The sequence below is a fragment of the Pelophylax lessonae genome (assembly GCF_965119305.1).
Source record: "Pelophylax lessonae genome assembly, chromosome: 3".
NCBI lineage: Eukaryota > Metazoa > Chordata > Amphibia > Anura > Ranidae > Pelophylax > Pelophylax lessonae.
The window spans coordinates 179125055-179149143 of NC_138770.1; the positions used below are offsets into that span (position 1 = coordinate 179125055).

The 24089-nt window shown below is 43.1% G+C and overlaps 1 protein-coding gene across 1 annotated transcript in view; it reads right to left on the reverse strand.

Moving 5' to 3' along the window:
* LOC309551119 (serotransferrin-A-like) overlaps positions 1-24089 on the reverse strand; it is a 78607-nt gene that overhangs the window by 49067 nt on the left and 5451 nt on the right. The window contains exons 3-5 of the mRNA XM_082251564.1: positions 12865-12973; positions 9885-10076; positions 2477-2612 (exon numbers count right to left, since the gene is read on the reverse strand). Coding sequence (XP_082107690.1) covers positions 2477-2612; positions 9885-10076; positions 12865-12973 — 437 coding nt within the window. The remainder of the gene's footprint in view (positions 1-2476; positions 2613-9884; positions 10077-12864; positions 12974-24089) is intronic.

Consider the following 24089-nt stretch of genomic DNA (forward strand, 5'->3'; position numbering starts at 1 on the left):
AGGCAATATGCTTGGTAACTCAGTAAGAAAGGTTCACAAGTTTTTACTCGCCTCTATCCTCAGTCAAGAAGAAAACATGTGATCTGAGACCAGTTCTACACCTGAAGTCAGTGAACAAAGGGAGTCCAAGTACCATCTTTGCAAATTGAGACAATACAGTCAATTATTTCAGCCATTCTGCAGGGGGACTGGGTGCTATAGGTGGATTTATCTGATGCATGCCTACACAATAGGGATGAGCTTTGAGTTAAACATAAGTTCGACTCGAACATTGGCTATAAATGGGCTTCCTCGCGGGAACTTCGAGTTCCAGCATTCTAATGGACTCTGACCTCAATAAATCACCTGCTGGCCAGGGGAATCAAGCCCACAGCCATCTCAATTGCAAGACTGGTATTCTACCACCTATGCCACCGTTAAGCCTGCTTAAGCTGAACACACTCTCCCTAACTTTTATCTAATCCACTGTGTGTAGGGTGAGATAGGAGTTGGTTAGGAAGGGAGAGTGTGTTCAAACTAAGCGTGCTTGATGGTGGCATAGCTGGTAGAATACCAGGCTTGCAATTGGGAGGTTGAGGGTTTACTTCCCTTGGCCAGAAGGTGATTTGTAAGTGGAATTCTATAGTTAATAATACATTGCAGGGAGAGAGATTTTTGCTTTTTTACAGTTTGTTGAGATCAGATAGTGCAGTGTATACCACAAAGTTTTATATATATATATATATATATATATATATATATATATATATATATATATATATACAGTGCATTGCAAAAGTATTCGGCCCCCTTGAACTTTTCAACCTTTTGCCACATTTCAGGCTTCAAACATAAAGATATAAAACTGTAAATTTTTTTTGAAGAATCAACAACAAGTGGGACACAAGTGGAGCGAAATTTATTGGATATTTCAAACTTTTTTAACAAATAAAAAACTGAAAAATTGGGCATGAAAAATTATTCAGCCCCTTTACTTTCAGTGCAGCAAACTCTCTCCAAAAGTTCAGTGAGGATCTCTGAATGATCCAATGTTGCCCTAAAGGACTAATGATGATAAATAGAATCCACCTGTGTGTAATCAAGTCTCCGTATAAATGTACCTGCACTGTGATAGTCTCAGAGGTCCGTTTAAAGCGCAGAGAGCATCATGAAGAACAAGGAACACATCAGGCAGGTCCGACATACTGTTGTGGAGAAGTTTAAAGCTGGATTTGAATACAAAAAGATTTCCCAAGCTTTAAACATCCCAAGGAGCACTGTGCAAGCGATAATATTGAAATGGAAGGAGTATCAGACCACTGCAAATCTACGAAGACCTGGCCGTCCCTCTAAACTTTCAGCTCATACAAGGAGAAGACTGATCAGAGATGCAGCCAAGAGGCCCATGATCACTCTGGATGAACTGCAGAGATCTACAGCTGAGGTGGGAGACTCTGTCTATAGGACAACAATCAGTCGTATACTGCACAAATCTGGCATTTATGGAAGAGTGGCAAGAAGAAAGCCATTTCTTAAAGATATCCATAAAAAGTGTTGTTTAAAGTTTGCCACAAGCCACCTGGGAGACACACCAAACATGTGGAAGAAGGTGCTCTGGTCAGATGAAACCAAAATCGAACTTTTTGGCAACAATGCAAAACGTTATGTTTGGCGTAAAAGCAACACAGCTCATCACCCTGAACACACCATCCCCACTGCAAACATGGTCGTGGCAGCATCGTGGTTTGGGCCTGCTTTTCTTCAGCAGGGACAGGGAAGATGGTTAAAATTGATGGGAAGATGGATGGAGCCAAATACAGGACCATTCTGGAAGAAAACCTGATGGAGTCTGCAAAAGACCTGAGACTGGGACGGAGATTTGTCTTCCAACAAGATAATGATCCAAAACATAAAGCAAAATCTACAATGGAATGTGTATATTTTATTGGATATTTCAAGCTTTTTAACAAATAAAAAACAGAAAAATTGGGCAAGCAAAATGATTCAGCCCCCTTAAGTTAATACTTTGTAGCGCCACCGTTTGCTGCGATTACAGCTGTAAGTCGCTTGGGGTATGTCTCTATCAGTTTTGCACATCGAGAGACTGAAAGTTTTGCCCATTCCTCCTTGCAAAACAGCTCAAGCTCAGTGAGGTTGGATGGAGAGCGTTTGTGAACAGCAGTTTTCAGTTCTTTCCACAGATTCTCGATTGGATTCAGGTCTGGGCTTTGACTTGGCCATTCTAACACCTGGATTTTTTTTTTTTTTGTGAACCATTCCATTGTAGATTTTGCTTTATGTTTTGGATCATTATCTTGTTGGAAGACAAATCTCCGTCCCAGTCTCAGGTCTTTCCGTACCCACTGTATATATAGGCACTTCAGTTTATATAGGTTTATGTCAGTATTGCTGAAAAAATGGCATGGGGTCCCCCCAGTCCATACCAGGCTCCTCGTAATCTAGGTGAATCGGATGGCATAGGTTACAGTATACTCACAAGGAAGCTCCAGCGTAGCCAAAATATGGCTCAATGTAAGATGCCTTGCACTTTTTATCTTGCTTTCCTGCACACTGCTTACACAAATTTGGCTCTTTGGCTCCAGGAGCACAGCCAGTAACGAATGATGCAACAGCTGAAAACAAGAAATATAATGTCAAGCAATATAACTTTACTGTATGTTCAGTATAGACGTGTCAAGGAAAATCAAAATAATTTTTTGAAAGATGATGTTTAAATTTACTATTAAAAATCTAATATTTGGAATCCACCCCACCCCACTCCACATTACTCAGCAAGCAGCCTTAAAAAGAAGGTAATATACTATACTTCATTGAAGAGAACCTTTCAACCTTTACAAAATTGTGCAGGAGAATTTATCAAACCTAAATGTCTTTCTAAATATCATTGTGTTTGAAACAAATACAGGCTACGTATAAATGCTTAACAAAAATGACAACGTACTTACTTTTAAAAATTAGGTTTAAAAGTAAGGGCCACAACCATTTTTCCAGCACACTTACCAAGTAGCCGGAACAAAAAAAAAAGTCTAATAATTTACATTGATAGAGGTTTTAGTTTCACAACATTTGAAAATACTGTATATGTGGAAACCACAATGTCTTGTCAAGGCCACTCTGTGTAGTGTGGTCCTAACCACAGTACATGGGAAAGGGTTGCCTCCAGGCATACCTTCCCTAAATGTATCCATTGCTAAATTTACTCTAGTATGGAGACTCTCATACACTAGAGTTAGGTACCACCCTACACAGAGGGATTTTAATGAGGCTGTTGTGTTTTCCACATATATTTGCAAATGTTGCACAACTAAAACTCTGCTTTTAATCCAATTTGTTAGACGGTGTTATTCATTTCATTTGGTTGGTTAGCTGTAAAGTGTGCTGGAAAGAAATGGTTTTGATTTATCTTTAAGTGCTGTTGCCTACACATCATTAATACAGACAATTTGCTGGCCTTCATTTTTGGTGGATAGCATTCACAATAAAATGTACCTTCACCCATCCAACCCACATTCTGTAATTCCACTCTAATCTCCCTCCTCTCTATCAATCAGATCATTTTTATTATTATTTTTTAATACCTTCTTTGGGAAACAGTCCCCTCAATTTCTGCATTTTTATCTAAGAGAGAATGAATTATTTGTTGCCCACAGCCTCCTGTGATAGCAACATCACACATACCAGGAGGTCTCAGGGTATGCTACAAGCCATGCCCTGCAGGTGTGTCATCAGGGGTCAGCTATCCCTTTCTGGTTTCTGCAGCCAGCCTTTTTATCACACAACATCATGAATACGTGTCATCAGGGGGTCAGCTGCAAAAACTCAGAAGAGGCACCCAAATGACGTTAGAAAAGAAGATGGCAGTACAGGATCGGATGTGCAGTGGTAGATCTCTACAGAACATTTGTGGGTCACTTGGCGTGTGAGTATGGTTTTTGTGAAAAATCCAGCAAAAAAGGATAAGGTGGGTGGAATAACAATGGGGGGGGGGGGGTGAAGTTCCTCCCTAAGGCAGCATGCACAGTAGCGTTTTTCATAATCTCAAAAAAGCTAGAAGAAAACAAACGCTGGATGTAAAATGCTGATAATAGCATTTTTGTGCTAGCTTCTAGTAGAATTTTAGTAGCATTACACTTTTATTAGCATTTTTGCAGTACATTAAAAAAAAAGCTCAAAAAAAACATTTTCGTAGCAGAGCGTTTAGGAGTTTTTTTTTCTGCTGAAAAACACGCTCCAAAAATCCGTTTTTTTTTTTTTGCTCCTAGATGCTGAAGCTCAAAAAATGTTAATAGCCTAAAGTTGTGTCCATGGACACATAGGATAACACTATTTAGCTTCTAGGAGCAAAAAAATGCTAATAACAGCTAGAAGCTTAAAAAAAAAAAAAAAAACACTAAAAAAACTAAACCCACAAATAAGTGAGACAAACTTACAAGGTGAGAATCTTTTCTGCAGGGTCACAGTCTAGTCTAGTGGTAAACATAAATAAGGTTTCCCTAGTGTCTAAAATTGCAAAAATAGTCACTGCCAGGACAACTGGCTTATCGCTAGTAGGGGAAGCCAATTTTCATGTTCTTCTTCAGCCTGGAGATCATTTTTTTGTAACTTACTGTGGTTAGCAATGTGGTTAACACAACAACAGGACAATATACAGTATGATGTCGTGGTCCTAATTGTTGTTCTGGCTGGTGCAAAGCATTGGGCTCCCTTTAATCTCTTGCTCTCTAGTAACATTGAACCATCTTTTCTTCGCTCCCCAGCTGCTTTGTTTGGATGCCGGGATCAAGTAGAAGCCAGCACGAGTCATTACTTACATAGACTTTCTCCATGTGCCAGCACATCTGTTTGGCTGAGTGACATTCATACCAAGAAGTACTGGGGTATTTTATTCTTTTTGCTCATGGTGAGTTAATGAAGGATATGTATGTGCTGCTGAGGAATGGGTCATTATAGTGAACTCATTGCTCATCTCTACAAAGACACAGCACAGGTTTACCCTAAAGCAGTGGCGGCTGGTGCTCAAAATTTTTGGGGGGGCGCAAGCAGAAAAGGGGGAGGGGTGGGATGAGTGGAAGCAGGGATGGGATGGGGTGGGATGAGTGGCAGCAGGGATGGGATGGGGTGGGATGAGTGGAAGCAGGGATGGGATGGGTGGCAGATGGGATGAGTGGCAGATGGCATGGGTGGCAGATGGGATGAGTGGCAGATGGCATGGGTGGCAGATGGCATGGGTGGCAGATGGCATGGGTGGCAGCAGGGATGGGATGGGTGGCAGATGGGATGAGTGGCAGCAGGGATGGGATGGGGTGGGATGAGTGGAAGCAGGGATGGGGTGGGATGAGTGGAAGCAGGGATGGGATGGGTGGCAGATGGGATGAGTGGCAGCAGGGATGGGATGGGGTGGGATGAGTGGAAGCAGGGATGGGATGGGGTGGGATGAGTGGCAGCAGGGATGGGATGGGTGGCAGATGGGATGAGTGGCAGCACGGATGGGATGAGTGGAAGCAGGGATGGGATGGGGTGGGATGAGTGGAAGCAGGGATGGGATGGGTGGCAGATGGGATGAGTGGCAGATGGCATGGGTGGCAGATGGGATGGGTGGCAGATGGAATGGGTGACAGATGGGATGGGTGGCAGATGGCATGGGTGGCAGATGGCATGGGTGGCAGATGGGATGAGTGGCAGATGGGATGAGTGGCAGATGGCATGGGTGGCAGATGGGATGGGTGGCAGATGGAATGGGTGACAGATGGGATGGGTGGCAGATGGCATGGGTGGCAGATGGGATGAGTGGCAGATGGCATGGGTGGCAGATGGGATGGATGGCAGATGGCATGGGTGGCAGATGGGATGAGTGGCAGATGGGATGAGTGGCAGATGGCATGGGTGGCAGATGGCATGGGTGGCAGATGGGATGAGTGGCAGATGGGATGAGTGACAGATGGCATGGGTGGCAGATGGGATGAGTGGCAGATGGCATGGGTGGCAGATGGCATGGGTGGCAGATGAGATGAGTGGCAGATGGGATGGGTGGCAGATGGCATGGGTGGCAGATGGGATGAGTGGCAGATGGGATGAGTGGCAGATGGCATGGGTGGCAGATGGCATTGGTGGCAGATAGCATGGGTGGCAGATGGGATGGGTGGCAGATGGGATGGAATAGGATGAATGGCAGCAGGGATGAGCACTGCTCTCTCCTGGCTGCCTCTATGAAAGCACATCCTGCCTGAACGGTAAGCAGCTTCTTCTCTCATCACTCCACATGTGCTTCTTGCAAAACACACAGAGTGAGACCTCCCCCGAGAGCTGCACTGTCGCTGCCTGTGTGTTTCCTCTCACTCTGCAATCTATCTCCATTGTCTGCACACACACACAGGCACACAGACAGGACAGAGAGGACCACACTGAGTCTGTCTGAGTCTGACTGAGGCACTTACCTGTCACTGCTGCTGCTGCTCTCGGGAGTCGGCCAGTCAGGACTCTCTGGAGAGTGGAGTGGAGACAAGATGTCCTCTTCTCTTCTTCCTCCGATGCGTGCCATCCTGGAGCCCGCTCTGACCATCTGACGGCGGGAAGGTGACCGCACCGCCCCCAGCAATGATGTCCTGAATCATGATTGGTCCAGGCTGGAGTCTGGACCAATCATGATCCAAGACATCACAAAAGGGGGTGGTGTAGCGCAGTGCTCTGCGCTACAGTTACGCCCCAGAAGGCCGCCAATCGGCGCCTCTGCGGGTGGAAAACCCCACCCCCCATAGGCACCAATGAGGCGGGCGCCAAAAGGGGGTGGTATAGCGCAGTGCTCTGCGCTACAGTTACGCCCAGAAGGCCGTCAATCGGCGCCTCTGCGGGTGGAAAACCACCCCCATAGGCACCAATGAGGCGGGCGCCCCTTGTGGCCAAAATTTTTTTTTTAAATCTTTTTTTTTTCTTTTTCTTTTTTGGGGGGGGGGGGGGCGGCGCCCCTGCACCCCCTATCGGCCGGCCGCCACTGCCCTAAAGCGATATTAAACCCAAAACCAAAAATGTAATTGTGTGGGGAGGGGAGTGCTAGATGTTCTGACAGATTTAGCTACACTAGCAAACTGAAGCCAAACTCCAGTTCACACTTTATAATCAATTACAGCAACAGTTTTCCTTTTAGGATAAAGTGTTTAAAACAAATAAATTGACCATTATACACCCCTGGCAGTGGTAAATAGTTTGTCTCATCACACTAACTGCTACACCTGGAAGGGAGTTTGTTCTTTTGAAAAACAACAGACTTTAGTGGCTGGATCACCAAGTGAAAATAAGGGGAAGAAAGCTTAAACAGGAAAATGAATGCAACTACCACATCCAAGAGTTGGTAAGCTTCTATATAATAAATGTTTGCTTTTGGGTTTAACCACTTGCCGACCGCCGCACGACTATCTACGGCGGCGGTCAGCCCCTCACAGGCAAAGTGACGTAGGTCTACGTCGCTCGCCTGTGAGGGTTTAGGGAGCGAGCGCGCGCCGCCGGAGGCGCGCTCCCGCTCCCGCGTGGTCACGGACCCCCCCGCGCGTGTGACCGGCGGACCCGATCGCCGCCGGCCACTCTGCGATCGGCGGGGGAGAGGGAGAAAGTCAGGCAGCTTGTGTAAACAAGCTGCCTGTCATTCTCCTCTCTGTATGAGAGATGATCACATGGATCTACTATGTAGATCCATTGATCACTCTGCATACAGTTGAAGCCACAGCCAATCACAGTTAGAATCACGCCCCTAGGGACACACACAGCCCCTCCCTCTCAAATAAAGTTAACCCCTTCACTACCAGTGTATTTTTACAGTAACAGTGCATATATATAGCACTGATTACTGTAGAAATGTCACTGGTAACCCCAAAAGTGTCAAAAATGTCAGTCAAGGGTCCGATCTGTCCGCCGCAATGTCGCAGTACCGCAAAAAAAATCGCAGATCGCCGCCATTACGCGTTAAAAAAAAAAACAACAAAAATGACAAAAATCTTTCCCTTTGTTAGTAAACGCAATAACTTTTGCGCAAACCAATCAAAATACGCTTTTTGCGATTTTTTTTACCAAACATAGGTAGCATAAAACAAATTGGCCGAAAATATTAAAAAATTTTGATTTTTACATTTTTTTTGGGGGGAATTTCATATAAAAAAAAGGGAAAAATATTGCTATTTTTGCAAAATTTACGCTCTTTTTTTGTTTATAGCGCGTGATCAAAAAATCGCACAGGTGATCAAATACCACCAAAAGAAAGCTCTGTTTGTGGGAAAAAAAGGACGCCAAATTCGTTTAGGTACAGCGTCGCACGACCGCGCAATTGTCCGTTAAAGTCACGCAGTGCCGAATCGCAAAATACCCTCTGGTCGTTTAGCAGCCAAATCCTCCGGGGCTTAAGTGGTTAATACCGCTTTAAGCTATCTTGTTCCTGCTGGACATTGAGCCCCAGTTCACACTGCCGCATCTTGTCATGCGACTAGAGAGCTCAAAGTTGCATGACAAGTTGCGCCCCATTAACGGCAATGGAACCGTTCTAATCGATGCAACTCCGACTTAGAAAAAGGTTCCTGCACTACTTTGGGGGTGAATTCAGCATGACTTTCACTGACTTCTGTTAAAAAAGTCATATGCAAGCCACGATGAAGTTGTGCAGGGGTGTCGGCTTCAAAGTCACACGACTTTAAAGCCACTCTATTGTGAACTGTGCCTTAATGTTTAGTTAATCAAGTAGCAAAATATCTCTTGTGTCCTAACTGTGTCCAGATACCAAGTACAGAAATGTTAAAACAGTACATTAGATGTTGCCAAAAGCTGGAGATCTTTGCAGTACCAGAAACCATACATAGAAGGGTTTGCTTGCATACAACAAAATATTAGATTCTAACCAGAGGAATTCCAGGGCTTTGTTTCCATGCAGCCAGCATAGCCAATGGCCTAGGTAGGGCCAGATTCCCAAACTTCATGTTGCTGCCTATCCATAACACATTCCTATGTATAATAAAAGGTTTCACACTACTGCTTTTCAGAGCAGTTTTACCCAGGTTGTTATTGTTGCTGTTCCTGCAAGCTCTATGTATTTTTATTGGTGGCATGGCATCATGTATTGTGTCATTTTAACTCACCCCATGTGAGCCAGTACACCTAGAACCAAACTGTATTTAAAAAAAAAAAGAACCAAACTGCTAGCAGAGTCAAGCACCAGCTTTCCTTACTCTTCTATTGGTTTATTCTAGGTGTACTGACCCAGTTTGAACTCTAAAGGCCCGTACACACGTACCGATTGTCGGCCGAAAAGATTCGGCCGACGACCGATCGGCCGATTGTAGGCTTGTTAGTATGATGCTTCCAACAGCGGACAGCGCACTTTCGGCCGAACAGAATCTGTCGTGCAAGCATTTTTGTATGCCGACACCAGAACGGCCGATTGTTCACCAGTCAGTACAGAATTCGGCCGACAGACAGCAGATTTGCAAGACTGGGCATGCTCAGAAAAGAAAAAAGACAAGGAAAGTTAACCATCACATGACATCACTTCTGCAGTCGGCTGTTGTTGGCCGACAAAATTCGTGTGCAGTCTTTTGCAGTTTTCAACAGTCACGACAGCCCTGGACAAAAGACGGCCGATCGTTCGGCCGACGATCGGTACGTGTGTACGGGGCTTAACTTTCAGTTTTGGTGTGTCATGTGTAGCTATGATGTTTATATTTTATTGTGATGCTAAGGCTAGATAAGATAGGGGAAGGGGGTGGCAGTGGCACAAGACAATAGGTTTAGGGGGCAAGAAATATGAATATAACCCCGACCTGTTCTTGTGCTTGGCCTAATCAGAAAAATGGTGTAAATAAATTAAGACAATTTATTTGTAGACCTGTAGGTGAAGAAAGAGTGCTTACCTCTCTCAACAGGCTGGTTCTCAGGTCCCTCCCATTTTATCAATCCCTTCGAGATGAGAGTTCCAACCGGTGAAGTCCAACCCGCTGCCCTTCCGACTCCAGTGTGACAAGTCCTCTTGCCCTTAAGGTCTTGAAACATGAAAGTACTTGACTCTTTTACCAGAGCCACTGCATAATAACACGTATCTGGAGCTGAAATGAAAATTAATTTGCAAATTTTATGTATACAAATGTAACCAATAACAGTGATTTTTTTTTCTTTCTTTGCATTTAGGGTGTATACTGTAGTTTTTATGGCCATCAATGGCAGTATAGCACCTAATGAAAATGCTGTATATTTCTAAAATGGACATTTATTGTTTTTATTTCAGTTAAAATGTTATTGATATTTTTTTTTTTTCAGTTTGCACATAAAAATAGTTTCTATATAAACAACTACAACATGGTGCTATAGACAGTGCACTGTCTATAGCGCTGTGTTGTAGTTGTTTATATATGATTTTCACTGAGTGATGAACAGCAGCGGCAGTACACGTTTTTTGTGAATATATATACTGTATGTATTTATTTTTGCCTAAGTGCAGGGTGGACTCTTGGTGTAGAGCAGTGTTAATTTTGGCAGCAAATTTCAATTTAGTTTTAGTCTTAGTATTAGGACTAAAATGGCATTTTAGTTTTAGTCCCATTTTAGTCTTCTGCAAGTGTTTTAGTTTTAGTCCTATTTAGTCGACTAAAACTCCAGTACATTTTAGTCGACTAAAACGTCCTACATTTTAGTCGACTAAAACTCATTTTAGTCATCTAAATGGTTATGGTCAGGTCAGAGAGGAGGCCTGTAATGCTGCTGCCTGCAGTCAGTGCAGTGAGTGCACACAGTGCTGCTCAGAGTGCTGGATGGGGGTCTCAGGTTTAAGGGTGGTCTCTGGTCTGACTCTGAACTAAAGTTGTTGAACAGGATGGGCCGGGCGGGCCTCAGCGACCTATATGCATGCACACAGTCCTGGATGGATGGCGAAATCGGATGCCAGTGGTAACTGGTGAGTGGTCTGAGGGGACTCAGGGAGGCAGTAATAGCTGGCCTGGCTGTTAACTCACAGTGGGTGCTCTGCTCTGGATGTGGTGGTGGCCGGGTGCCAGTGCCGTGTGATGAGTCGGGCCTGGCGTGTCTGGCTGTAATGCTGCAGTGCTCTGGTGAGGTCAGGTGACTGGTCTCGAGTCGACTCTCTTGTAGTAGTCCACTCCTCACGCCAGACGTCACGGGGCATGCCACGCCAGACGCCACATAGGCGGAGCTCTGTGAAAACCGGAAGTTGGGTAAACGTCCCTGCCTTACATTCTCGTTTAATTTTCGTTCGTTAACGAAAACGGATTTGATTTTCGTCATAGTTGTCATTTGACGAAAATGTGCTATACTTTGCGTCTCGTTTTCGTCAGTTTAAAAATGCCAGTGACGAAAGCGGTGACGAAAACGTTTTCGTTGATGAAATTAACACTGCTGTAAACTCCATTGGCTGTAATGTCAATTTCACATATTACCTGAATATATTACCAACATTAAATATTAGGGAAAAATATAAGAAAAGCCTTTTTCTTAATTGTTTAGTAGATGCTCCTTACTTATGCTTATGTGGTGGTGCAATACATGTTTTAACTTTAATGTGCTATTATTACATGCTATGGATGCAATTGTGTTGCCGATATATAAATGACCAGCAGAGGAGTGTTAATTTTAATGATGTCAATTTTTTATTTAGTTTTAGTTATAGTCTTATGACTAAAATGCCATTTTCGTTTTAGTCGTATTTTAGTCTTAAGACTAAAATGCCATTTTAGTTTTAGTCGTATTTTAGTCTACTAAAATTGTGTTAATTTAGTCAACAAAAACATTTTAGTCGGTTTTAGTCGACTAAATTAATACTGGTGTAGAGTCATTTATCACATTATTCACATAAAATAGTTGTTATTGTATAGAAAATTGTCCACCAAAGGGGATCTATATTTGTCTTATCTTACCTCCTTGTTTAACAGCTGTTGCAATAATGTATCAGCCACATAGTGAGTCTACTGTTTTTAATGAGCCTGCTGATATATAGACTTTCATTGTGAGAAGGAGCAATAAAGCACAATCAATTATGCAGCAGTGCAAAGAAGGAAGTAGAACCTGTGTATGTAATGAGCAATTTTGCCTCCCTTGACCTTCCCCCATGTATAAACACCATTATAAACTATTTACAGTAACAAAACATTTGCAGACATCGATAGCATTGTTTGCACTATTTTCTGATTTTTTTTTTTTTACAGATTTATGCAAAAAGGACTATATATTACCGTTAGGGGTTCACTATATAATCAGACTATTATATGCTAGGGAACCTAGGGGCAGGTTTTTAAAAAAATGTTTCTGAATAGGTGAAGAATTTCTTCAAACATAGTGAAAACATACCAACTTCATGCAGGCTTATAGGGACCAATGTATCTAAGTGAGTTTGAAAGTATGAGTAGCTATAAACCCACCACCCATGGCCAGCATTATTTTTTTTTCTCTCTCTTCTCTCTTCTTACTTTTTCATTTTTTTTTAATTTATTTTGGTTACTCAATAATCTGAGGAGGTTCAGTATTGATAGTATTGATGGTATATGGAATTTATTGCAGTATAGTTCTAATGGTGTTTGTACTAAACTTGACAGAATTAATTTTTTTTTTTATTTTGTTTTTGGTGTATGTTTATTTTTTTCTTTATTAAATGAAATAAAAAAATTATTAAACAAACAAACAAAAAAAAAACTTCAAATCTTGGCTGGACCTAACTAAGGCAGAATTGTGTGCAGGTAATCCACAGACCACCAGCAGAAAACAATGGCATATACTATCCTATAATCTTCAGTAGAGAACCAAGTTCACTTATGTCTTACAAAATGGGCCGTAGTCTGTAGCCTGCATGATTGACATCATTTTTTTCAAGTGTTAGGATCAATTTACCTTTCTCCGTGCCATAGTTTTCAGCAGCAACTGGTCTCAAGCTGTAAGGTTTCATGGAACCTTTGTAAACCTCTCCACTATCCAAACTAATTGCATCCGCCACGTCTTCCTGAAAAACAAGCACTTTCAGTGACAACCTAAACACTGCATAAAATCATAGTGGTACCTAAATGGTTTCTAACTCTACTTATATCTGGCCTATGTTGTCCAAAACTATAACCAGATTTTAGGAAACGTGATGTTTTTAAATATAGCTAGTCAAGGGCTGGTAGACTCAAACAAATACCATAGCTTAATATTCCAGAACCGTTCTCTTTTTTTTTTTTTTTTTCCAAAAAGTTTTTATTTAGAAATTGTCAGAAAATACATAGAACACACAGTCTCTTAAAACAAGAAACAGTAATTTGGCAACAAGTTTACATGAGAGATATAATACATTATGCAACGATAAATAGTATATCATGAACGTTGTTTACTGAGCTGAAACAGAATTGGTAACAATATTACACATCTATCCATAACTATAAAAGCAGTCGGAACGGAAGATAAAGAAACCATTCTTTTATGGGTAGGTTCACCGTTCAGCTTTTTAACAAAACAATACAAAAAGGGCGAGTGAGGCAACAAGTAACACGCCTAAGCGAGGGTGTTATGGGGGTGAGTTGGCCCTTAGAGAAATAGAGGTAGCGTGTGTAGTTTAACCATTGAGTCAAGGTGAAGTCGTGTGTATGGAGTTTGGAAAGGTTAGAGTTATAGATAGAGTATCTCTATGATGGCACGAGAGAAAGTATGTTCCTGTAGGGAGAAGAGGTGATAGGGTCCACCTTCCTACTTAATTTGGAGAGTGTTGTGTGGGGTGGTGGGATGGAAGGAAAGGAGGGGGGGAGGTGGGGGAGGTGGGGGAGGTGGGTAGGGGAAGGAGGGGAGGGTGGGAAGGGTAGGAGAGGAGGGGGAGAGAGAGTCCGCGGCCCCCGCCTCCCGACTAGAATGATTGCTTAGTCTGAGAGCGACCAAATAAAGGAGCAGGTGTTATGAGTGGTTGGTGAGATACCAACAAGAGTCAGATCCGCAGTCCATTCCCACTTACTTCCCTTGTGTAGGGGTGGGAGGGACCTACAGATGTGAGTCCAGCTGGGGAGAAAGTGTTAGATGTATGTTTTTCCAAGAGTTATTTGGAGGTGTATTGTGGCTTAGATGAGTTAGCGATAGATGCGTCACGAGTCATTAAGTGTAGGCTAAGTCATTGGAGCGGTTATATTGGATGAGGGAGCTTGAGAATAAGACTCGCGGAACGATTTCCAGGGGGCCCAAATGCTAGCATATGAGTTTGTCTTGTCACGGGCAATCGCTATTAACTCTTCCAGTTTAGCAATTTTGTCCATTCTATTTAGCCATTCCGGTTTTGATGGCAGGTCATTTGATTTCCAGTGGGATGGAATACATGCTTTGGCTGCATTGAGTAGGTGAGGGACGAGGGATTTGCAGTATCTGTGAGGGGGAATTTTAGTAAAGTGTAATAGAAATTGGGCGGGGGAGAAGGTGATATCCATATTCAGGTCATTTGCGATTGTGTCACGAACTGAATTCCAGAACGGACGGATCTTTGGACAAGTCCAAAAGATATGGAGGAGGGTTCCCGTGTCAGAATGACACCTCCAACAAGTGTCAGGGATGCTAGGGTTAAATTTGTGGAGGAGTGCTGGGGTTCGATACCACCTGGTTAGGAGTTTGTAGCAGTTCTCCTATGTGGAAACATTGAGGGATCCCTTATGTGTGATCTGGGACATGTTTTCCCATTCTTTATCAGAGAAGGAAAGGTCGAGGTCTGATTCCCATCTTGGTTTAGCTTTGTTAGTTTTTCCTTGGGGGTCTGTAATCAGGAGATTATATGTTATTGAAATGAGGTGGCATTTGGGTGAGGCATTTACACGCAATTTTTCAAATGGAGAGAGGTCTCTCGATAGGTTGCCGACCGTTCTCTATTCAACTGGCACAATGTATTTCTTATTTTATAATATAATTCTACTTTTCCAGTTCTTTTCTGTTTGAGAACTAACAGGGAAAAAAAATAGCTGCAAAACATGAAAAGAGATTGCTAAGTGAGACTAAGGGCTCGGTTGTGTAATTGCCTTCCCTTGGTCCTTTTTCCTCAATCCATGTATTGCAATGTTCTCAATGAATGGGTTATGCTGACAATAAAGGGAGGCTTCAGGCCATGAGACCACAGCTCTCTGCCACAGAATATGAGTCCTTGTTATAATAGATAGAGGACAGTATCCCAGTCCAGTCAGTTGTTCAATGACAGTACAATTTGGTACCCCTAGGAATACATATATAGTCTTGTTAATTGTTGCAGCCTACTAGTATTGGTATAGTAAAGGGGAAGCGAAAAGTAGTGGGTAGTTATAATTTATTTTTAGACAACTAGGTGTCAATAGGGTTAAAGCGGAATTAAACTCCACAATTTTTTTTTAAATGGACCCCCAGGCTTTTAGCCATGATGTGCTACCGCATGCACTGATTATTAGCACATAATGGCAGACTTACCTGTCAAATAATCCCTTCCAGCACCATGCTGTCAGCACTCCCACTGGTCATAGGCATTTCCATCTTCTCCCTATCTTCCTTCTGGGTTTGGAATGTTTGGCCACTTTGAATGGCCAGGACATGACGATATCACTCTTAAACATGCACACAGGAGTTACATCACCACAGCACAGAGTCGTGCTGTAAATGTATGATGAACTGTACATGTGCGACTCAGTGTACATCATAGGAGTGCGCACAGGGCGTGCCAGGTGTGCCTGGGAACACTCCAATCACCCTGTGCTGTGCAGATTCCCCTTTCTGCTTGGCTGGAGAGGAAAGGACTAGGGAATCTCTGTCTCTAAAGTGAGACATCAGGGGTCTGTTTAGGCCCCTGATATTTCACCAAAGCCCCCCTATGGAGCTCCAAAAAAAAATGTAAAAAAGAAATAAAAAATTATCGGAGAAATAAATTGTATAAAATAAAATTGTAAAAAAGCAATAATTAAAAATAAACTACTGACACCAATCTCTGTCCTGCTAAACCCATCCACTGCTATACTGACACCAACCTCTGCCCAACTGACACCATCTACTGCTCTACTGACCCCAACCTCTGCTCTACTGACACCATCCACTGCTCTGCTGACACCAACCTCTGCCCTACTGACACCATCCACTGCTCTACTTACACCAATCTCTGCCCTGATGACACCATCCACTACCCTACTGACACCAACCTCTGCCCTACTGACACTAACCACTACTCTACTGACACTAATCTCTGCCCTACTGACACCATCCACTGCTCTACTTACACCATCCACTGCTCTACTTACACCAATCTCTTCCCTGATGACACCATCCACTGCTCTACTTACACCAATCTCTGCCCTGATGACACCATCCACTACTCTACTGACACCAACCTCTGCCCTACTGACACTATCCACTATTCTACTGACACCAACCTCTGCCCTACTGACACCATCCACTGCTCTACTTACACCAATCTCTTCCCTGATGACACCATCCACTACTCTACTGACACCAACCTCTGCCCTACTGACTCTATCGACTACTCTACTGACACCAACCTCTGCCAAACTGACACCATCTACTGCTCTACTGACACCAACCTCTGCCCTACTGACACTGCCAAATGCCATACTGCCCTATATATATTTAGACTTCGGGGTGCACACCCTAATGCAATAGGCTTCACACACCTATGGTGTACATTAACCACTTGCCGACTGCCGCACGACTATTTACGTCGGCAGTCAGCCCCTCACAGGCAGAGTAACGTAGGGCTACGTCGCTAGCCTGTGAGGGTTTTGGGAGCGAGCGAGCGCCGCCGGAGGCGCGCTCCCGCGCGGCCACGGACCCCCCCCGCGCGTGTGCCCGGTGGACCCGATGTCCACCGGGCACTCGCGATCGTCCATGACAACGGGAGAAAGGCAGGCGGCTAGTGTAAACAAAGCCGCCTGTCAGTTCTCCCTCTGTAAGAATGATGATCAAACGGGTCTACTATGTAGGACCGTTGATCACTGTTCTTACACATCAAGCCACAGCCAATCACAGTTAGAAGCACGCCCCTAGGACACACTTAACCCCTCCCTCTCCAATACAGTTAACTCCTTCACTGCCAGTGTCATTTTTACAGTAACAGTGCATATATATAGCACTGATTACTGTAGTAATGTCACTGGTAACCCCAAAAGTGTCAAAAATGTCAGTCAAGGGTCTGATCTGTCCGCCCCAATGTCGCAGTCCCGCAAAAAAATCGCAGATCGCCGCCATTACGCGCTAAAAAAAAAAACAACAAAAATCTTTCCCTTTGTTTGTAAACACAATAACTTTTGCTCAAACCAATCAAAATACACTTTTTGCGATTTTTTTTACCAAACATATGGTAAAAAAAAAATTGGCCTAAAATGTTAACAATTTTTGATTTTTACTTTTTTTTTTGTGAATTTCATAAAAAAAATTTGAAAAATATTGTTATTTTTGCAAAATTGATGCTCTTTTTTTGTTTATAGCGCATGATCAAAAAATCGCACAGGTGATCAAATACCACCAAAAGAAAGCTCTGTTTGTGGGAAAAAAAGGACGCCAAATTAGTTTAGGTACAGCGTCGCACGACCGCGCAATTGTCCATTAAATTCATGCAGTGCCGAATCGCAAAATAGGCCCTGGTCAGGAAGGGGGTAAAATCTTCCGGGGCTTAAGTGGTTAATGCTAACAGGTAAGAACAAGTATTTATCAGAGAAGAGACCAACAAAGTTTCCATTGATAGCCATTGATGAAAATATAGGGGTAGATTTACAAAAACTGGTGCACACAAAATCTGGTGCAGCTGTGCATAGTGACCAATAAGCGTCTAACTTCAACTTGTTCAGTTAAGCTTTCACAACAAAACCTAGAAGCTGATTAGTTGGTATGCACAGTTGCATCAGATTCTGTATGCACCAGTTTTAGAAAACCCCCCAATTTTTATTGTGTAGAGAACTATGGGTGGTACCTTTACTTTGATTTCAGGCAGTATATAGCTAAGGTCTGAGATTCAATCACCATATCTATATGGTTCAAATGCTGACTGAAGTATGTTCCATTTGTTTTGCCCAACACCTGGGATGGAAATGCCTGTAATTTTTATTCTTTTTCTTTCCAACAACTTTTTTTGCTGGTAAATCTTCCTTTGTAATAGTTTTAAATGTTCTGGTTAATGTCAAATAGCTCAACATTACCCAGTATATGTACAGGTGCATCACATAAAATTAGAATATCATCAAAAAGTTAATTTATTTCAGTAATTCAATTCAAAAAGTGAAACTCATATATTTTATGTAGATATGTTACACACAGAGTGATATATTTCAAGCATTTCTTTTTTTTTAGTTTTGATGATTATGGTTTGCAGTTAGTGAAAATGAAAACCCAAAACTCAGTATCTCAGAAAATTAAAATATTAGCTGTAAAGTAAGCGCAGCCCTCTACCAGGAAATTCTAGAACACTTCATGCTTCCCCCTGCTGACCAGATTTATGGAGATGCTGATTTCATTTTCCAGCAGGACTTGGCACCTGCCCACACTGCCAAAAGTACCAATACCTAGTTTAATGATCATGGTATCACTGGGCCTGATTGGCCAGAAAACTCGCCTGACCTAAACCCTATAGAGAATCTGAGGGGGTATTGTAAAGAGGAAGATGAGAGACACCAGACCCAACAATGCAGAGGAGCTGAAGGCTGCTATGAAAGCAATCTTGGCTTCTGTAACACCTTAGCAGTGCCACAGGCTGATCGTCTCAATGCCACGCCGCATTGATGCAGAATTTCATGCAAAAGGAGCCCTGATCATGTATTGAGTGCATGCTGTACTGTACATGGACATACTTTTCAGCAAGCCAACATTTCTTTATTAAAAATCCTTTTTTTTATTGGTCTTATGTAATATTCTAATTTTCTGCATCAACAATGAGAGTATTAACTAGAAATCAGGAAAGAAATATTTAGGAAGTGAGGGAAAAAGGGTAAAGAAGTAGAACTGGGTAAGAGGGTGATAAGTGGCAGTTGGGGGGGGGGGGGCAAGTGTGGGTGGAGGGGAAAGGCTTAAAAGTCTCCTGGGCATACCCCTTCCAAATTGGTTCAGCATTTGGGCTCTTTCACACGGTCCGCCTCCGTAGGCGGATCTATGCTGCTCAGCAGGGGATCGTAAACACAGATCACTTTAAATATAAAATAAATAAGCTGATGTGTAGTTGCTTTAGAGCCGGTTCATACTGGGACGACTTGTTAGGCGACCTGGTCGCCTGACAAGTCGCCGTGGGTCGCCTGCCATAGATTAGCACAGGACCCGTTATAATAGGAGCGACACAAGTCGCTCCGACTTAGAAAAAAGGGTCCTGTACTACTTTGGGGCGACCTGGAGCGACCTGCATTGACTTCAATGATATGAAGTCCGTGCATGCCACTCCGAGGTCGCGGTGCGAGCTGCGCACCGCGACTTCACAGGTCGCCCTGGCAAGTCGGGTCGCGCCTATGTGAACCGGCTCTCAAAGTACAAACATATTCAAAGAGTAAAGTTGGGCAAACATAGCCCCAGCCAAACGAATATACTGAACCGAGTCCCCCAACAACACATTCGAGGTGGATGCAGGAATCCTCCCTGCTGTGTCATTGTATTCTGACAGCAAGACTCCTCTGCTGTCAGAATACATTGACCTGCATTGCAAAACTTTCCAACAAGCCCGTTCATGAAAAGTCAATTTTTAGATTGACTTTCATAACTGGGAATGGATGAATTTGGATCCATCAATTGCCAGCTTTAGTAAACTTCTTGATATATGTTTTCAATAATCCTTTTAAGTGAAATTCTCTGATTTAGCTAACTCTTTACCTTCTAAAGAAGTGTGATCGTTGTCTGTGTTGTTTTCTGTGTCCAGAGGGGAGGGTTTTCAGTTATTATCAATGTTTGCTGGCAATTTTTTGAGTTTATGACACTGACATTTTATTCTCTACAATCTCTTTCTCTCATCATCCCCGCTCTGCTACTGTTTCACATCATGGCAGGACCCCTTTTCCAGTTCACTTTACATAGACAAAAATGTAAAGTGATTTAATGAAGATCATAAAAAAGCCTAGGAAATTTAACCCAAAAGTCTGCAACTTTGAAAACTAAGAGCTTTATGTTTAAAGGGAAACTCCAGTCAAAAATATTTTTTTTCCTTATTAATAGTATATTAAATACCTTTATCTTTGATATTATTCAATTTCTGGCTAGCTGCTTGTGTAGGTTAGAAATTCTTATCTAAACTAGACAATCAGCTTCTTCGTGTTCTTCATTGACAACTCTATTTCCTGTTATCTGAATTTACTAAGCTGTCTTACACTTCCTAATAAGGTTGTCCGTCTTTCTTAGACAGGCATGCCTAGACCTGCCAAGCCCCGCCCCCATCCCTCCTATTCCTCCTATCCTTCACCATGATCTCCTCCTGTCTTCATTGCCTCTTTCTGGTCCAGCAGCCTCTCATGAGAGAGAGAGAGAGAGGGAGGGGAGGAAGAGGGGTCACGTGACCGGCGCAATATATGAAAGAAATAAGGTACAAAGGAACATTTCTGAAAGTTTAGAAGGATAAAGATCCATTTCTATTGCTCATTACATGTGAGTAATGAGTTTTAGGCTCTGTTTCCACTAGTGCAACTTGTCATGCAACTTTGGACACATTAAGTCACATGACAAGATACAGCCCTTTGATTTCAACGGCACCCGTTCCCATCTATGCCACTTTGAAAAGGTGCCTGCTCTACTTTGATGCAACTTTGATCCAGTGAGTGTAAAGTTGGATCAAAGTCGCACTCTAAATCACACAACTTAAGAGTCGCACTAGTGGAAACATAGCCACTAGGCTAGAGTGTGACTTTGGAGTGCAACTTTGATCCAACTATACACTCTCTGGATCAAAGTTGCATCAAAAGTTGCATCAAAGTAATGCAGGTACCTTTTCAAGGCTGCTGATTTTCTAAGTAGCATAGATGGGAATGGGTGCCATTGAATTCTGTTGGCTGTGACTTTTCATGTAACTTTGTGTGTCCAAAGTCACACTAGTGAAAACAAAGCTTTAGGCTACATTTCCACTACTGCGATTTAGAGTGTGACTTTGATCCAACTTTACACTCTTTGGATCAAAGTTGTATCCAAAGTGGCATCAAAGCAGTGCAGGTACCTTTTCAAAGTTGCTGATTTTCAAAGTTGCATACATGGGAACGGGTGTCATTAATTAGTTGCACTGGTGGAAACGGAGCTTAAGGTCCTTTTCACACTTGTGCGGCCTAAAAGTCGCACGATTTTGCCGTGATTTTGCCACGATTTTGACTGGACTTGAAGCATTGCCAATGTCTTTGGACCTCAAAATGCAACAAAGTGGGACCAAAGTAGTGCAGGGACTACTTTGAAGTCGTTGCAACCTGAAGTCACACAGATATGAACGGTACTCATTGGAAATCATGGAGTACGACTTGTCATGTGACTTTGCAGTCCCAAATCGCAGGACAAGTCGCACAAGTGTGAAAAGGGGCCTTAGTCTACATTTCCACTATTGCAACTTAGAGTGCGACTTTAATGAGAATTTGGTCTGACTTTATACTCTCTGGATCAAAGTTGCCTCAAAAGTTGCATCAACGTAGTGCAGGCACCTTTTCAAAGTTACTGATTTTCAAAGTTGCATAAATGGGAACAGGTGCCATTGAAATCAATGGGCTGTGACTTTTCATGTGACTTTGTGTGTCTAAAATCGCATGAAAAGTCACACTTGTGGAAAAGGAGCTTTAGTCTATGTTTCCACTACTGCAATTTAGGGTGCGACTTTGATGCAACTTTAATCCAACTTTGATCCAACTTTACACTCTCTGGGTCAAAGTCGCATCAAAAGTTGCATCAAAGTAGTGCAGGTACCTAGACTTAGTGTGGTTGCCTGTACTATGATCATTGTAGGACTGTGAGCTGAGACCCCCGAGCACCTCCAGCTACACTGACAGCCCCCCCCCCCCCGCCTGTCAGCTTCCTTCTCCTATGGGAGTCTTTATTCAAAGCCCAGCATAGCTATAGTGTATGTATGTTCATCTCTGTATAAACAGAGCCCTTAACCACTTCCAGACCGCCCGCCACAGATTTACTGCAGCAGGGCGGCCCTCCTGCGTGAACCGACGTAGCGCTACGTCGTCGCGCACCTGCAGCTAGGGGGCGAGTGCGCGCCGGCGGTGGCGCGCTCCCGTCCCCACTCAGCAGCGGGGACTCCGATGCACGGGCTGGTGGCTCTGATTGCCGCCTGACACCCACGATCTTTGCCCGCTGAGAGAGAAGGACAGTCAGCTGTTGTAAACATAGCTGACCGTTCTTCTCCCTGAACTGATCACAGAGCTCCTGTGATCCTTCTATATAGGATCACAGGTCTCTATGATCATTTCACAAGCCACGCCCCCCACAATTAGAAACACACCCCTAGGTACACATTTAACCCTTTGATCACCCACAGTGTTAACCCCTTCCCTGCCAGTGTCATTATTACAGTAACAGTGCATATTTTTAGCACTTACTGTAGTAATGTCAAAAGAGTCAAAAATGTCAGTTAGGGGTCCGATCTGTCCGCCTCAATGTCGCAGTCCCGCTAAAAATCGCAGATCGCCGCCATTACTAGTAAAAAAAAAAAAACAATAAAAATGACATAAATCTTTCCTGTAGTTAGTAGACATGATACCTTTTGCGCAAACCAATCAAAATACGCTTATTGCAATTTTTTTTTACCAAAAAAATTTTTTTTGGGAATGTTATATAGCAGAAAGTGAAAAATATTGTTTTTTTCAGAATTTCGCTCTTTTTTTGTTCATAGCGCAAAAAAATAAAAATCGCACAGGTGATCAAATACCACCAAAAGAAAGCTCTATTTGTGGGAAAAGGACACCAATTTTATTTGGCTACAGCATTGCACGACCGCGCAATTGTCCGTTAAAATAACGCAGTGCCGAATCGCAAAACATGGCCTGGTCATTAAGGGGGCAAATCTTCCAGTCCAGAAGTGTTTAATAAGACAACAAAGTTTTTCAGGAATGTCAGATGCTCTTTTATGTTCCCTAGAGGCAAGTGAGTGTAAGTACTCATGGCATGGCATTAGTAGCCCTGCCTTTTTTTTTTTTAATTTGCATTTTCTTTTCCAATAATATTGAAAAGAGGTTTAAGCAAACAATAAGGTATGAAATAGTACAAATGCATATCAAACAATGGTGTTACATTGGAGATTGGCAAGATCATCATACTCTTGTTATAATACCACTATACCATAGCATAGTTACTGTCCACAGCCATCTCCGGCCGAGGGGGCTAGATGGAAATGTATGAAAAGCACATAGTGCAATGAACAGGATGATCTGTTCACTATAGGCATAGTAATGTGAATATCAACATGTAGCACTGTCTCCGTAGGGCTTGCTGTATGATGACTTGTTGGGCCTCCTATGATTACCAGCACACAGTCACTTAGGGTACAGGTCACACATCCCTCCTTACTCCCGATGGTTCGTCACTCAATAAACAGTCCAGAGGTATTGGTTTTTAGTTTTTATTTTGGAACTTGGATGGGAGAAGGGAATAGTGGGATACTCCAACTGTAACTATTCACAATGGATAAGGACAACTCTCACTTAAACTCACCAGCTGCACTGCTTAATCCATACTGCCACATGCATGGAAAGGGTTAAGTCTCCTTGCTCTTTCTCTCCAGTAATAGACTTGGTGATCTAAATTATCTTCAGGACACTCACTAGCATCCCTTTTACTGACACCTGTCCACTGACTCTTCTAGCTGCAGGGGTGGCCCCCCTCAGGTCAGGTCCTTCGACACAGATCTGTACTCACTGTACTGCAGAATCAGATCCTTTGTGTCTCCCCTTTCAGTAAGCTTCACAAGACTTCGGTTCAGTTCCTCACTAGCACTCTCCAGACCCTTAGACCAAATACCTGAGGTCGCATGGCACCTCTAAAGAGGAGGAGGCAATCGCCCCTTCCCTGTCTAGACCCTAGCACATGTACTCCTGGCATTTATACGATATCCCAGCATGCAACGAGGCACTTTCCTCTGGCAAATCACCAGGGCTGTATCAAACGCCTGTGCACTCATTTGTTAGGTGTCCTCCCACTGTCCA